This window comes from Erythrolamprus reginae, chromosome 3, assembly GCF_031021105.1.
Source record: "Erythrolamprus reginae isolate rEryReg1 chromosome 3, rEryReg1.hap1, whole genome shotgun sequence".
In the NCBI taxonomy this organism is placed as follows: Eukaryota; Metazoa; Chordata; class Lepidosauria; order Squamata; family Dipsadidae; genus Erythrolamprus; species Erythrolamprus reginae.
Window position 1 is genome coordinate 43,379,857 of NC_091952.1, and position 17,194 is coordinate 43,397,050.

General features: G+C 39.9%; 1 protein-coding gene across 1 annotated transcript; it reads right to left on the reverse strand.

Annotated features, from left to right (window-relative positions):
• Positions 1-4,935: 4,935 nt before the first annotated feature.
• Positions 4,936-16,365, reverse strand: PRDX1 (peroxiredoxin 1). The gene is made up of 6 exons (XM_070744999.1): positions 16,287-16,365; positions 13,205-13,321; positions 10,955-11,108; positions 10,164-10,286; positions 7,659-7,789; positions 4,936-5,369 (listed from the first exon to the last, which is right to left on the reverse strand). Exons 2-6 carry the CDS (start codon positions 13,308-13,310, stop codon positions 5,284-5,286), a joined length of 600 nt encoding a protein of 199 aa, XP_070601100.1. The 5' UTR covers positions 13,311-13,321; positions 16,287-16,365; the 3' UTR covers positions 4,936-5,283.
• Positions 16,366-17,194: the final 829 nt, after the last annotated feature.

The window sequence follows — 17,194 nt, forward strand, 5'->3', positions numbered from 1 at the left end:
TTTGCTTTATGTGCTGGAAAAGTATTCTGCTGTTTACTATTTTGGCTGTGTAGCAGCATTAAACACAGTTCAGTTGACTTCATTACCTGTTGTAATCATAGGTTTATAAGCACTGAAATTTAGGAATAAGATATTGCTGGAGAGTGATGTTTTAAGCCTAATTATGTGCTGAATAAAACTTTAATTCTTCCTCTATGGAAAGGCAGCAAAGTCTAGGCTGAGTAAGCAAGCTGCAGACCATGTATGGACTTGGTATGCAATATGAAGAAAAACCTATAGCTAAACTTCCATATAAGGAAATATACGATATGCATTACTGACATTCCTTTGCTAACACAAAAAACAGGGAAAAGGCAAGGAATGTAGCTTTTGTTTATTACCTAAAGGGAAGCCACAAGAGAAGCTTGCCTTATAAGGTGCAAAAGTGAATAGTAGCTGGAGGATGGCTTAATGTATGTGGCGTTCGCGAATTGGTTACTCTGTACCACATGTCAGAACTGTGATATACAATTAAAAGGAGAGGTATTGATGCATTCAAGGTCGTCTCATCGAGAAAACTTTCTCTGTCATTTCATTCTGATGTGGCAATCACGGCACTCTATGCCTTCCCCAAGGTTGACCCACTGAAGGAGGGCTGCATGCTTTCAATTACCAAGATGAAACTACAAGTCACAGCCTCCCATTTCTAGCTGCTGCCATAACCACTAAAAGTAAATGGCTCTCAAATCCTAATATAGTGATTAACAAATAATAATGGTTGTTCTCTCCCCATTTGAATATTGCCTGTTAGGAGGAATCTAACACTATTCTAAGCTACGGTAATTGTTATATATTTTTAAAAAATCTTACCATGAAGAAATTATTCCTACTGTCCAACTTGAATCTCCATTTTAATTTTGAGCTCCTAGGTATTGTAAGGACACAGTGCGGTGTAATAATTAAAGTTCCAAACTAGAATTCAGGCTACAGATTCTGGGCCTCTCTTAGGCCTTGGGCTAATTGTCCTCTCACCAAAAATAGCATCAAGCTCTGAAAACCCAGCTGATATTGCATTAGTATGCCCTAATAATTCATTATGAGAACTAGACAAGCACAGTACGAATAAGCAGAAGCTGCAATTAAGCCAAATGCCAAGACTTTGTTCTGCTCTGTTTCAACAAGAACATTCACCCCTTCTGCATATGACATCTTTTTAAATATTTGTAAATCATGATTTCATCATCCCTTAGCCTTTTCTTTTGCAAGTTAAATGCACATAGAATTTGTGTTTGAAAAAACCATTTAAGCCCTTTATTTCTTTACAAGGCTTATACATTATTTCAGGAGAAGAAATCTCTGAACAGTGTTTAATCTTCTATCTTCGTTAATTCAACTTGGAACTATTCAGTGTGGTTTAACTCGCAGGGTTTCCAAGTTCAAGATCAACAAGCAGCTAAGAAGTGTCTGTGGTCTGAGAATCTTGCCTTTTTCAGAAGCATGCAGATTCTTCTAATAGGAAATTCAATATGTATGATTTTGTCTTAGCCACAGGAGTTGTAAACCATAGTTCGTGTACTAACATGATGTGCTTACATTCACAACTTAGAAATTCACCAGACAGTAGTAGTCAGTCACCTCTCTGCAGAACAAATATGAGATGCTAAGCCTGTCCTAGAGAAATTTCTACTTTTATCAGCAGAATATCTTAGCCTGAGGACTGGTATCCCTAACAATTGAGATAGAAGACCGGATTGGCTGCTGCCTTGTTGGAACCAATTTCCTAATCTCTAACAGTTCAGCAATGAGTCACCCTCTTGCACCTATTAAGAGTTCTGTACCTGTCCTTTGGATTCTGCTGGAGTAAGTAGGTAAGTTTTTGCTAAGTTTTTCAAAGCACTTAGCTGCCTTAGACAAAGCATTAAATCGTCCCACCTCCACTCATGTTAACAAGTGTTGTGGTTAGCTCTGGCCCAGCTCCTGCCCCAAGGACTGTGGATGTGGGGGAGACATCCACATGCTGCAGGCCTGTTCCCCCCCCCCCCGTGGAATCTGTTGATGAAGGCTCCTCTGACCAAGAAGACATGAGTGACAGGGAGGAGGAGAGTGTGGCAGACAGCTCAGAAGGAGATCAATGATCTAGTTCCTCCTTGGATTCAGAACAAGAGTTAATGATACAGCCACGCATGCGGAGAGCGATGCATAGTCAACAACAACTGAGAGATTATTATCAAAGAAAATGAGGCCACCTATGGTTGGGTGGGGCTGTGGTAATTAGTGAGGCTGCTATAAAGAGCAGCCTGTGGGTTTGGCCAATGTGGAGGATTATCTGATCGTTGTGTTGTGACTGCTTTACTGACTTTGACCTTTTGTGTGCTGATTTTCCCCCGCTTTGAAACTAAACCAGAGCAAAGTGTGTGTCACTTTGTGACAGAAGGACTGTGAATTGCCTCACAGCTGCAAGCTAAGTATCACCGAAGTGATAAGGGACTTGTACAAATTACCAGTTTGTTTGGAGAGGAGTGCTCTTTGCTATACCAAAAGAGGGCTTAGGTTAAGTGAATTTTCATTATAACGAACATTGTTTTCAATTTACAAACGTGTGTGTGTCTGAAATTTGTACCTGTGAATTTTTGGGAGGATTCTACCAGAGAGCCCGACAGAACATTAACAAGTAGCATCTTTTGTGTCAAGCAGTCCAGGTAAGCAAAATTACTCTGTTCCTACACAAAGAGGAATTGAGGAGTAGCTCAAGGGAGATAGCTGCTGCTTAAGGCAGTCAGACCCACTGTGGATTTTTGCAGTCCACTGCATTTAGAAAGAAATAGACTGTAGAAGGCTGATCTGGTGCAGGCACTTCTATTGCCTTGATAGTCATTCAAGTCGCATGTCATGTATCCAATGAACTGCAGAGGTTTCAAAAAAAAAATCTGATAGGAATAACAGGCTTCAAACATCACACTAAATCACTATGTATTAATCATGGTTTTTAATGAGGCTCACTTGGCTGGGTTCCCACATTGCCAAAAGGCATGTTTTACAGTAGCTGAGTCACAGACAGCTGGGTTTATCTAGTATTAGAACTATACAACCCATATTATGGCCTAGAATGGTGAATCGGTGACAACATAGATTTTTCTTGGTTTATTTTACTGGGTTTTTTCCCCTATTGCTCTGGAGATAAACTAGTGGGATATAAGAGACCTGGCTATTTAAATATAATTATCAACTATATTTATGAAACTAGGGGAAACTTTAAGAGTCAGAAAACAGTGATTTCTCCCTTTACGTATAGCTTAGTTTCCTGTTCTTCCCTATTTCCTTTAATTACTTTGAATAAATATTCAAAATAAAACTTTATTCAACACTCAAAATAAATCCAGCCTTGTTAAGTTTGCTTTGTTCTATTACATCAAAATCTCACCATACAGTACTTTGTTATCTTTATTTTGAAGTACAAGATAGCCTTTAATGTCATTTTAAAAACTACAGTATTTGCAGAATTCTGGTATTATTCTACATGCCTGTTCAAAGCAGTTTTGAAGGCAGGATAATCCTACATAATTTTTGTATTCCTGGGCTTGAAGATACTGAAATTATAGTATTAGGATATTTCTTTTTTTAAAGAATTTTAAAATACAATGCTTACTCACTAGATCATTATTGCACAAAATACAGTACATGGTTGGGAAAACTGCTAGTGATAGAATAGTTAATACAACATTGATTAAAGCCCAATGTTATACTTGCAACACACAGGACACAAATCAGACACATTTATATGTAATGCGCTGTAATAATCCAACCTACAATAATTCAGTGTATTGCATGTATACACAAAACTCTGAGAAAATTATGTAAATTTAATCAAATAGTGCATATTAAATAATATTTGAAATGACATTAGCTTTAAGGTGACAATAGCTGCTGATAGATGACTGAATGAGAAAGGAAAGGACAGGTCCAGGCTGTAAGCAGATATTCGTATAGGGTATTTATAAAGTATTGTTCCCCCCTCCACTGGCAAGAAGGAGCATTGCATCTTAAAACCGGTATCAGAATCATATAGGCCAGTGATGGCAAACCTTTTTTTCCTTGGGTGCTGAAAAAGCGTGGGCATGTGCTATCGCACATGTGCAAGTACCCACACCCATAATTCAGTGTCTGGGGAGGACAAAAACAGCTTTCCCCACCTTCTGGAGGTTGGAAATGGTCCATTTCCCAACTTCTGGTAGGCCCAGTAGGCTCATGTTTCACCCTTCTCAGTCTCCAAAGGCTTCCCTGAAGCCGGGGAAGGGTAAAAATGCCCTCTCCCATACCCCCTCAGCTCTCTGGAATCCAAAAACACCCTCCCAGAGGCTCTGTGTGAGCCAAAAATCTGCCAGCCAACACGCACTTGCACATTGGAGCTGAGCTACGGCAGCAGTTCATGTGCCAGCAGATATGGCTCCGCGTGCCACCCGTGCCATAGGTTCACCATCACTGATATAGGCAATCCTCACTAGTAGCAATGAGGGATTGGCAACTTTGCTGCTTTGCAGCAAAATAATTGTGTCATCACATGATCATGTCTTACCTATGTGGTTATCAAGTGAGGAACTCAACTGTGGTGGTTGAGTTCCTCACTTGATAACCAGCTGTGGTGAGGAACTCAAGCAACTTGCAACTTCCTGCAGGCTTTCCTATTGACTTTGCTTGTATGACACAAACTGCAAAGGGCACAAAAGGCAGTTGAGAGGGTAGGATGCTACAGTCATTGCAAACGTGAATTGACTGCCAAGCTCTTGTATTACGACCATGTGATTTGGGAGGGTGCAACCCCAGCAATTTTAAGGACTGTTTGCAACCCTGTTTCCAATGCCATTGCAAGTTCCAAGTTGCTGAATCAGCAGTTAATAAGCAAGGACTATGTTGTATCAGAATTGTTTGTATGTTTCTATTTCCAGAATAATTGATACATTTCCCCAGTTTTTCATAAAAGTTTAATAACAGTACAAAATACAAGAAAAGCCATTTGTTCCACAGGTACCAGAGACGGTCACGAATATGCTAACAATGGTCAGCTATGTGCATGAGTACAAGGCGCAAATTGTCTACTTTGACCAAGGTTAATAGGCTGCTAGATAGTCAAAATATGTCATTCTCTAATAATCCACGTATTCAGATCCACACGATCCAAAATAAGAGACTTATGAAATGAGGAAGTAAACCAATCTGTTCACAACATGGCTACTCTTTAAATAGGAAATGACAAAGATTGCTCTGTCATATGTTACAATATACTTTTTTTTGTACAAAATACTACACTTATTTCTGTTTGGAGAAATACTCTTTACTCTGCTTGACATCTGGCTTGATGGTGTCACTTCCAGGTTGCCATCCAGCTGGGCACACTACAAAAAAATACATTTTAAGTTATTGGCTCATATTTTAAAAAAAATGAGTTGCACATTCATAACTAGATCAAAACCCCCAAATCTTGCGGAAAAGAAGAGTTGCAATTTACAGTATTAGAACTGTATTGATTTGGAAAACCCTGTTGCATGGGGTAATTTGGGCCAATAAGAGTTATTCTGACCAGAAAATGCAACTTTCATATGATACTTACGCTATACAATCTAGTATAGCTAAAAATGTGTTCTAATCGAGAATAATTAGAACATTTTTAGCAATACTAAATTGTGTATTCTAAGTATCATAGCTTCCCATGATTCAGTATGATAGAATTTAGATTGAATTATGTTACTGAATAAGTCATAACCACTTACGTTCCTAAACTACACTTTTCATAAACTGGTACGAGTGCAATACTAGATCCATTCTTGAGACTTCCAAGAATCCTTTCTCACCACATCTGCTGAAAATCAGCAACATGGGTTTCTGACTGAAGTTATTGTTTGTGATGAAACAAAAGGAGGCCGGCTCTTGAAAGAAGCCTGGTTCTCTGATGACAACTCTCTCAATAGACATATTTATTTATTGGACTTGTATGCCAGTATATTGATATATCGCCAGTATACCAGGCATTAAGACACCAGGAAGGACTTAAGGGGAACTGATTACTATGGCTGCATGGAGACCGAGGGCAAATTCCCCTCTTTAGGCATAGAGATTGGCTCAATGGAGGTGTGATAAACCCTAACCAAGTGCAAGAGAGCACGCTAAAAGAGCAGCAGAATGAAAGAGGTGCGGTGGGGGTGTGTGAAGAACAACAACAATGCAGACCTATCACAAAATCATGGGCAAAACGGATGTTAGAGGAGGCAATGGGTGTGCCTAACAGAGAGAGGAAGCAGGGAGAAGTACCTTCAAAGCAAGGCCTGATAGCACTGCTTTACCCCCCCCCCCCAGGGAGAGAAAGGCAATACGCAAAGGGGAAGGAGGCAACAGAAATCACATTGTCATCTGTCAGCATGACAAAGGCAGGAACAACAAAGTTAATTACAGGAGGGAAGAAAGGGTGAGGGCCTGTTATGCTTTTGAGGATGAATTGACATTACATAAAAGCAAGCATTTCTTCAATGGGGATTTTATATTCTGATGAAATCAGTAGGGGCTGACAAAAGCTTAATAGTTTTAAATAATTTTTTTAAATGTTCCAGAGATCCTGATGTCTCACTTCTTTATCTATAATTATACTTGGAACTCGCATTTTTAGGACAATTATTTGTATGTATGTATGTATGTATGTATGTATGTATGTATGTATGTATGTATGTACCCAACCTTATCAGACTAATCTTAATCATGAAAATACAATCCAGGTGGCAGCTGCAATCTATTTTTAATGTATGGAAACAATGCTAACATTTCTCAAAATATTTATATCTATGAATTTACATAACTCTAAAAATATTTTTTGCTATGTAGACTACATTTTTTTCCTTCTGTTCAATCATGTCCAGTTTTTAAGAACTGCCTGGACAAGTTCACCAGAGTTTTCCTGGCAAAGTTTTCCATTCACCCAGCTGACTTCATGCCTAAGGCAGGACAGGACTAGAACTCAATGTCAAAGTTTCTAACCTGATCCTAATCACTACACCAAACTGGCTCTCAGTGCATCTTCTGGCCAACCAATTCATCCCATTTCCTGCTTTACCAATATAAGGTCCCACAGAGTTGGTCTCCTCCGGGTCCCGTCAATTAAACAATGTTGTTTGCCAGGACCCAGGGAAAGAGCCTTGTCTGTGGCGGCCCCGACCCTCTGGAATCAGCTCCCTCCAGAGATTAGAACTGCCCCCACCCTCCTTGCCTTTCATAAGCTCCTTAAAACCCACCTCTGTCTGCCGTCAAGTGTGGGGGAACTGAAACATCTCCCCCTGCCTATGTAGTTTTTTGTGTATGATGACTGTATGTATGTTTTTATATATTGGGGTTTCTTGTTTTTTAGACTTTTTAAATGTATTATTGTTATTTTAGATTCCAACTATTAGATTTGTTATTATATATTGTTTTTATCATTGCTGTAAGCCGCCCCGAGTCTACAGAGAGGGGCGGCATACAAATCTAAATAATAATAATAATAATAATAATAATAATAATAATAATAATAATAATAATGTGGCAAATATAAAGTTTTGTATAAAATTTTCCTAATTCTAGCATGCTGCTAGAGCTAGAGCCCACTGGAGGGGGGCAGTTTATGAGGCCAATACATTTTTTAAAAGTATAACTAATCTCACCTTCTCCGTTTTTATCTGTAAACTGAAAAGCCTGAACTAGCCTGAGTGTCTCATCAACTGAACGACCAACAGGCAGGTCATTGATTGTGATCTGGCGCAAGATTCCCTTATCATCAATGATAAAGAGGCCCCTAAAATAGAAAAAAGGAACAAAAGAAGTTAGAGGTTGTGCAAACACCAATTCAACTTTCTCTGAATTTATTTTTAGAATGCAAGTCAAAGCAAATATCAAATATAAGGCACTCTTTCCTACATATGCTATGTGAAACATTAGCTTCTTGCAAAATTCTTTAGCTTGAATAGTATTAGATAATAAACAATAGGCTAGACCAGGGGTAGGCAAGGTTGGCTCTTCTATGACATGTGAACTTTGGCTCCCAGAATTCCCAAGCTAGCATGATTGGCTCAGGAATTCTGGGAGTTGAAGTCCACAAGTCATAAAAGAGCCAACTTTGCCTACCCCAGGTTACTGGGTTAGACAATAAACCTTGCCTAATATTAGTCATCAAGCTTGTATAGCAGCCCAACCCTAGAAGGCAGAGAACAAATTTAAAAATAATAATCCAAACACTATTTAAAATAGCAAACATTGAATCATCTAAAACTTACATTCATCCATCAAACACCCTGTGCCAGAACTGTTTACATCCTGGCCGCATGCACCCGGGGGAAAAGCCAAATTTTCACAGCTTTCCTAAAAAGCCAAAAGAATCAGCACCATCTGTATCTTGGGGCTGGGGTGAGGCTTTTCTATAGAGACAGGCACGATGACAGAGAAAGCATGTTTCTAGGATCCCTGTCGGACAACATTCTTTCACCAGGTAACTTGGCTGCAGGCCATGTAGGTTTTAAAAAGTGATAACTACCCCATCCACCCCAAATTGCACCTGCAAGTCTACTGAGAGCAGCATAGGTTACGCACCACTGTTACCAAGGTGTATTCGAATGCACTCACTTACACACACACTCACTCTGTGCTACTGTATTCTGAAGTGCATGTTTTAAAATGCTTTTCGTGGGCAGCCCAATTTAAAGCCTACTGGAATATCACTTGGGAGGCAACTATGGCATGAGTGACCTTGAGCACTGCTCCCAATTTTGGAAAGGGTACAACTGGCATGTAATATACGTGTAAAGGTCCCGAAAGATGGAAAAATCACTAGATATGGTGATTAGATGTACCTGGGGGACCCTAAAACTCAGCCACCCAGTTTTATTAGGGTTGAGCCAATGTTGATACTTCCCATCTATCCCGCCCCTGCTTGGCCATAAAACATCCTAAAGGCATCATAGACATTCTTTGTTTCCTCAAACTGGCCAGGACAACCACTGAATAGAAGACAAAAAGTATCAACTTTACATCTAAGATTTATCAAGCCTTTGACAAGTTTACATATACAGTGTTCCCTCGCTTTTCATGGGTTCGAACTTCGCGAATATCCTATACAGTGGTACCTCAAGATATGAACCCCTCGTCTTACGAACAACTCAAGATACGAACCCGGGGTTCGGAAAAAAATTGCCTCTTCTTACGAACTTTTTTTGTGTTACGAACTCCAAACCCGAACTTCCGGGTTTGGCGTCCGGAGGCTGCTGGGAAGCCGCGCGGCTGTTTTAAAAGGTGACAGCCGGGCTGGGGGGCTTTCCAGCAGCCTCCGAACGCCGAACGCGGAAGTTCGGGTTTGGCGTTCGGCTTCGGGAGGCTGCTGGGAAGCCGCGCGGCTGTTTTAAAAGGTCACAGCCGGGCTGGGGGGGTTGCTGGGAAGCCTCTGAGAATGTATCTAATTCCCCTTTAAAGTAATCAAAATTGGGAACCAATCTCCCGAGTTGGAAAGTAGTAAATTTCAGTTTCACACATTGTATAAAGGATTTGAAAAAGAGGCTATACTGAACCCAGCAATGTAACTACAACTCAACCAGCCATGAAAAACATTAGAACATGTTTTATTAGATTTCTGCTCTGCCTTTAGCAATACATATGTGTACATATTTAACACTCTTGCCTCACATTTTTCATATAATCCCAAAACAATGACTGGCCTCAAATCACCTAGCTGGCTTTCATGCCTAAGGAAGAACTCCAACTCATTCTTCCAGTTTTGATTTTTTTTTTTTCCCTGCTGAAACAAACAGAACTCTGAGCAAAGTTTCCACATATTATAAGGAATTAGTTTACATTCCTTCTTTACAAACATTACATACATTCTTTACTTAACTAATTCTCCCTACAAAGGAAAGCAAGAATTATTTTAAGTAGGGCCTATCTGAACATGACAATGTACAGATTCATTGCAACTAGGTAAATGTAGGCTTGAAAACAGGCTTAATGATGACTGCATTTAAAAATTGATAGCTTAAAGCCATGAACTATCAATGATCAGCAAAATCTTTGTTGACACACCAACAATTCAATGCGAGTGAATTTAATTTTTAAAAAAATATCTGAAGGGGGAAATCCGCTTATCTGCTTGAAGAATATAAATTAAATGGAGATTGTTACATTACCTGAAGGAAATGCCTTCATCCTCCTTTAGTACACCATAATCCTTAGCAATTAGACGTTTTGTGTCAGAAACCAGAGGAATGCGCATACTGCCTAGTCCACCTTGTTTTTTGGGAGTGTTGATCCTTTAAGGAAAGTTCAAGAAATAATTCAAAACTTGGTATCGTTTTTCAAATAAATACTTTTAAAATGATCAATCACAACTGAAGCACAAATGTGAAGTATTTTAGCAGCTTTAACAACTGCAAAGTGGCAGAGATCCAAAACTATCCTCCCTAGTTTGAGTCTTTTGCAGATTACCAAATGTCAGTTCCCATTATAGGAATACAGTGGAAACTTTTTTGGTGGTGCAATCCAACTGCCCTTGTGCAATATAAATTGCCACAAAAACTCAACAGTTCCTTGGCGTTATTAGAGCTGAGGTGACAGAAAAAAAATGGCTCCATTTAGTGTAAGCTTTAAGACTCTAAAAATCTTTAAACACCACATAACTAAGTTTGTGACAGTTATCCAGAGATTCGCTTCTTTTTCACCTACCAGTTTTACAAGTTATTAACCAGGAATTAGGTTTCATCTTTTCTATATATGAATTGTCATTTCACATGAAATGATATCAGAAATGTTAAAGCTTGCTGATGAAATCACTTCAGGGCAGTTGTTCATTTCACTTGTACCTTTTCATTAAGTGTAAACCACACTAAAGGTTTTGATTTAAACAGAAATGTGCAGGTTTCTACCAATATCAGAAAAAGCTCTTTCACAGGATGAAAGCCCCAAGCCCAAAGATTCTTACCAAGCTAGATGGCAAAAGTGAGAATCAACAGAAGCACCAATCACTTCACAATTTATCTTCCTGAATTCCTCAGAACGGTCACTGAATGAAATAATTTCAGTGGGGCAGACAAATGTGAAATCAAGTGGATAGAAGAATAATACAACATATTTCCCTAGGAAAAAGTTGGAAAAAGTAGTCAATAGCATGGAAACGGTTTTTTCATAGTCACATTTGTAGAGTTACAGCAAGATATAATTACTAAGGCTGTGCATAAAATTGAAAGTGTTTTGAAACCAGAACAAACCAATGCATTCTACAAGTTCTGCCAAAACCATTTTGGATTTGCCATAGCCAGAACAAAACTCAGTGGTTGTTCAAGTCCTTTGTTCTGTTTTTATACTTTGACTAACCTTGAATAATTTCTGCACTATATTATTGTATTAATCAGAAAAAAACAGCCTCACTTCAGTTATAATTTGGACCAAAACTTCCCTAAACATGCATTTTAAGTCAGCCACAGATCACCCAAAGGCATGCATGGGATGCTTTTGCACATTCCTAGTACCAAATCCTGTATTCCGAAATTCAAATATTAGACCAATTTTATGGCATCTCTGCAGATTGACACATTGCTAAACAGCACAAAAGATACCTCCTACAACTGAGAATGCTATATAATTATCAAAAGTTCTTACTGCTAATCAGCCATATTTGTGGGTACTTCATACACAACTCTATAAAACAATAGGGGCCTATATTTAAAAGCATGCAAGTTTCAACTCAAATATCAAACTCCAGATAAAGTAGTGTATTATTCCTTCACTAACCAATTATGCTACATACTTATCAATTGCCAGAATAATTCAGCTGCTATCAGCTGTAGCAACTACTTAAGTCAAAGCAAGCGCTATTAATATAGTGCCTCCCTACACACTTCAATTCTGTTATTTCAACATTCAAAAACAATTAAAGCAATGGTTCTCACTCAACCTGAGGGGTGGGACCCCTTTGGGGGTCAAATGACTGTTTCATTGCATAAGACTATGGGAAAAGACAAATTTTCCATGGTGCTAGGAACTAAAGCTTCTATTCTGGCACCTTGGAACATATTTTTACAATCCGACCAATCCCTCTGACCTTCCTGCCAATTAGCTTAAAGCTCTATTGGGAGAATTGGCGCTAGACTTATGGTTGAGGGTCACCACAATGTGAGGGGCTGTATTAAGGAGTCGCGGCATTAGAAAGGTTGAGAACCACTAAATTCTAAAGCCATATTTCTGTCCTAATGTGCTGAGGGCCACAGTGTTGCCAGATAACTTAATCTGGATTTATTTAGTTGGCTTTCACTTTCAATTAGATTCCTGGAAGCATCAAGTTCTTGTTTCGCCACTGCCAAATAACATTTGGCAGAGTCGTAATCAGCATAGCATTTTGACACTGAGCAGCCCTTCCAATCACAATTAATGTCAAGTAAAAGGAGAACTGGCTTGTTTTGCTTTTGGGATTCTGCATTTCCTGCCAATGGCAGTAGAATATTGGCTCTCAGAGATGCTCTCCTGAAATCCAGCCTTGAGACCAAGTATAGTAGACAAGATGAAGTAAACCATATCTTTTTTCTTTCTCCTCCCCCCCCCTCTCTGATTTATGTATGTAAAACAACAGATTGCTACAATTATGATTTGACTGGTGAGACAAATTCACCACTTCCTCCATGTTACTTATATGCAAACTGCCTACTATATTCATCTGGCTAATTTAGACTTCAAGGGGAAACCTCACCAATTTCCACTTTAACATCCTAAATATATGGTTTTATTTCTCATAATGTAAATTGTTCCACACAATAATGCATTTTGCATAATGCATTTTGGTACAAACCAGTTGTGAGATGCTCAAATTGTATTTTTGCAACCTTGAAACAGAACATTTCAGAAGCAAAGATACTGTTTTTGGACCAAAACCCTATTTATGTACATAATGTTCTACAACAACATCTCCTCCAATCCAACAAGAGCTGGGGTGGCGCAGCAGGTAGAGTGCTGTACTGCAGGCCACTGAAGCTGACTGTAGATCTGTAGATCAGTGGTTCAAATCTCATTACCGGCTCAAGGTTGACTCAGCCTTCCAAGGTGGGTAAAATGAGGACCCAGATTATGGGGGCAATATGCTGGCTCTGTTAAAAAGTGCTATTGTTAACATGTTGTAAGTTGCCCTGAGTCTAAGGAGAAAGGCGGCATTAAATAAAATAAATAAATAAATTGGACTTACCTTTGTAATCAGAAAGTTTAATATCTTTGAATTGCCCATCTGGCATTACTGCGGTGGCTTTGAAGTCTGGGGCTGGTTTCCCAATGGAAGCATTTCCTGAGGACATTGTGACTAAAGCTTAAGAGAGAGAGAAATTATTAGCAAATGTTTTGCTAGATATCACCTGAAAGAGCATTGATAATGCAGTGGGCCAAGCTATTCAGAACCTCAGAAATTTTAGAAGCTGAAATTTAATGTCTTTAAAAAATGTTCTTAAGACTAAAAACAATTCATGTTAGAATTTACTTATCACCAATACCCAGATTCCCTGAATATAGGACAGCATGTTTTCAACATTTATCAACCATCAACTGGGATGAGAGTATGACCAAAGAAATTATATATTTTAGCTGGCTTAATTCCTAAAATCTTTATACAGTACATCCTTCTGCTAATCTTACACAGTCATAGATTTTGCAATCCCTACCCTGGCATATTTACCACATATTTTGAAACCCAATAAAAGCTAAGCATTATGGAGAAATAGTATTTGAAGATTGCCATACCAATACCAATTCAATTTATATATTCAAGTCATAATCTGTACCAAGTACAGAAAACACAACTAAATCTAAATTAGCTTTACCTAAAATGAACCCTGTCAACCCCCCAGAAAGAAAATCTATGTAACATATACACTGCTCAAAAATATAAAAGGAACACTTAAACAACACAATATAACTCCAAGTAAATCAAACTTCTGTGAAATTAAACTGGCCACTTAGGGAGCAACACTGATCAATTTCACATGCTGTTGTGCACATTCAACTTTGTACAGAACAAAGTATTCAATGATAATATTTCATTCATTCAGATCTAGCATCTATTTCAGTGTTCACTTTATTTTTTTGAGCAGTATATATAAGAAGTCTCAATGTTCTATACAAGAGAACAAGAGTCTTTTGGGAGTCCAAATAAATAAAAATAATAAATAAATAAATTTGACATAATCCAATGTATAATTAATCTTTTTTTTAAAAAAATCAGTGTACATTTGTGCAAGCTAGCCATTACAATCCCGAATATTAAAGCCACCAAGTTTAAAGAAAAATCTTTAAAGCAATCTTTAAACAATCCAAGTTTAGATGCGTTTCCTCTTGGGGGAGAAAGGGGAAATCAATTTCATTTCCCATTTTGTAACTACCGAAAATTGAAACTCTGGAAGAGGAAGTGAGTTTATGAACTGGCCTTCACCCTCCCCACGGCCGTTGCGAATTTTCGCTCTCAAATTCCAAAGGAGTTCAATGACATTTTTCTCTCCAATACCCTTTGCAAAGGTCGCCGCCTTTACAATCGCGTTTTTTACCCTTAACCTGGCAAACACGGACGAACTTGCACAACGCGCTGAACCTCCCGAATTGCTGAAATGTCGCCGAGCGAAAGAGGCGAGATCGAAAACAACACACCGCTATGGATCTTCAGTGAGGGCACGAACAGTAGTTCCAAACGCCCAGCAATTCCCGAGGGAACTCTTTAATAAAGCGCCTCTCTGCAAAGGAAAGTCGCCTTTAACGGACTCCTTGGTTTAAATAGCCTCTTGTCGCCTTCAGCTGATTACAACCGCAGCGCCGTTTTGCAAGAAAATGCAAAAGCTTGAGGGGTGCAACTTCATGGAATAATCTTAAAAGGCAGCGCAATCCATGCCCCATGTCATGTCATGCAAGGTAACCGTCTTTCGGTTGTTTCAACCGCATTTCTCTCCCGCCCCCGCCCAGGTGAAGCCAGGAGGCACCTGATAAAAGAGAAAGCCAGCACAATCTTCCAACTCACTCAATAGCTGAAGTTAAACCCATTGCGATAGAGAAAGAGAGAGGGGGAGGGAGAGAGAAAGCGAAAGAGAGAAGGTGGGAGAGAGAGAGGGAAGGAGAAAGAAAGAGGGAGGAAGAGAAGACAAAGAGAGGAGAGAGAGGGAGAAGGTGGGAGAGAGAAAGAAACAAAGGGCGAGAGGAGAGAGAGAGGGAAGGAAAAAGAGAGAGGGAGGGAGAGAGAAGAAAAAGAGAGAGAGGAGAGAGAGGGCGAGAGGAGAGGGAAGGAGAGAGAGGGGAGGGAGGGAGAAAGAGAAGAGAAAGAGAGAGGGGAGAGAGAGGGACGGAGAAAGAGAGGTGGGAGAGAGAGAGAAACAAAGGGCGAGAGGAGAGAGAGGGAGGGAGAAAGAGAGAGGGAGAAAGAGGAGAGAGAGAGGGACGGAGAAAGAGAAGAGAAAGAAAGAAGTTGGGAGAGAGAAAGAAACAAAGGGCGAGAGGAGAGAGAGAGGGAAGGAAAGAGAGGGAGGGAGAGAGAAGAGAAAGAGAGAGGAGAGAGAGGGCGAGAGGAGAGGGAAGGAGAGAGAGGGGGGGACGGAGAAAGAGAAGAGAAAGAGAGGTGGGAGAGAGAGAGAAACAAAGGGCGAGAGGAGAGAGAGGGAGGGAGAAAGAGAGAGGGAGAAAGAGGAGAGAGAGAGGGACGGAGAAAGAGAAGAGAAAGAAAGAAGTTGGGAGAGAGAAAGAAACAAAGGGCGAGAAGAGAGAGAGAGGGAAGGAAAAAGAGAGAGGGAGGGAGAGAGAAGAGAAAGAGAGAGGAGAGAGAGGGCGAGAGGAGAGGGAAGGGGAGAGAGGGGGGGAGAAAGAGAAGAGAAAGAGAGAGGGGGAGAGAGAGATAGGGACGGAGAAAGAGAAGAGAAAGAGAGAAGGTGGCAGAGAGAGAGAAACAAAGGGCGAGAGGAGAGAGAGGGAGGGAGAAAGAGAAGAGAGAGAGGTGGGAGAGGAGAGGAAAAAGAGAAGGAGAGGATGGATAGATAGATAGATAGATAGATAGATAGATAGATAGATAGATGAGAGATAGGGAGAAAGAGATGGGGAGAGAAAGAGATAAGAGTGAGAGAAAGAAAAAGGGAGAGAGAAGGAGGGAAATAGAGAGAGATGAATAGAAGGGGGGAGAGATAGAGATGATAGATAGATAGATTTCCCTCTCTCTCTCTCCACCTGCTTGGGGAGGAGCTGTGCCATAAATCCAGCCCCGGCTTAAAAAACGAATCAGTCGCCACGCCGGCTCTCAACCCTCTTACCTAAAGCGAACGGAGAGCTGCCTCTTTAAAGACTCGACCGGTACGAGCTAGGAAGGAAGACGGGCGACTTACCTGATTTTTATACCCGTTCAAATCTCGCGAGAGAAGTGACGCAAAGCCGGTACAGTATTCCTATCGGTTGGCTCCTCCCTCCCCGCTCTCTTCCCGCCCTTTGCTTGCCGGGACCTGCAGCGCCAGCATGACTTTGCAGATTTGCTCTATTCCCCAGCGCTCACCTTGGCTCGTTGTCCGGGAGAGCATCAGATTAAAATTGAGAGTGATAAAGGGGCAGCCTGGGCAGCTTTTTTTTGTGCTTTTTCTTCCCTGTGTCGTTTCCTCCTTCAGGTGGTTCTTTTGCGCCGGTATCAAATGTTGCTAATATTTTAATAACAGCGTTGCTAAGTAATTTAAATGTCACCGCATTGCCAACAACTTGTGTAATCAAGGTACATCAGAAGCGCAAAGTCATGACGAATCGGCCTTTTTCTAAATAAAAAGAGACATTTGAATTCCACATTCGGCCAAAGGTGCTTTCTCTCAAAAGGCAGCAAGACTTTTTTTTTGTTTTAGCAATAGCCATAGCGCTTATATATTTTATTTATTTTATTTTATTAATTGGAATTTTATGATGCCCCTCTTTGCGGACTTGGAGCGGCTTACAACAAGTAACGGAACAATATACACTGCTCAAAAAATGAAGGGAACACTTAAAGAACAATATAACTTTAAATAAATTAAACTGTCCACTTAGGGAGCAACACTGACATTGTAAGTGGTTAAAAAAAGAGATTTATTCTTTTCTATCTTGGTAGAATGTTTAATGAAGATGGAAAAATTGATAGAGAAATGTTAAGACATACAAATACTGATAATAAGGTGGTAGGTACCATATGGTCTATTGTGAGTTA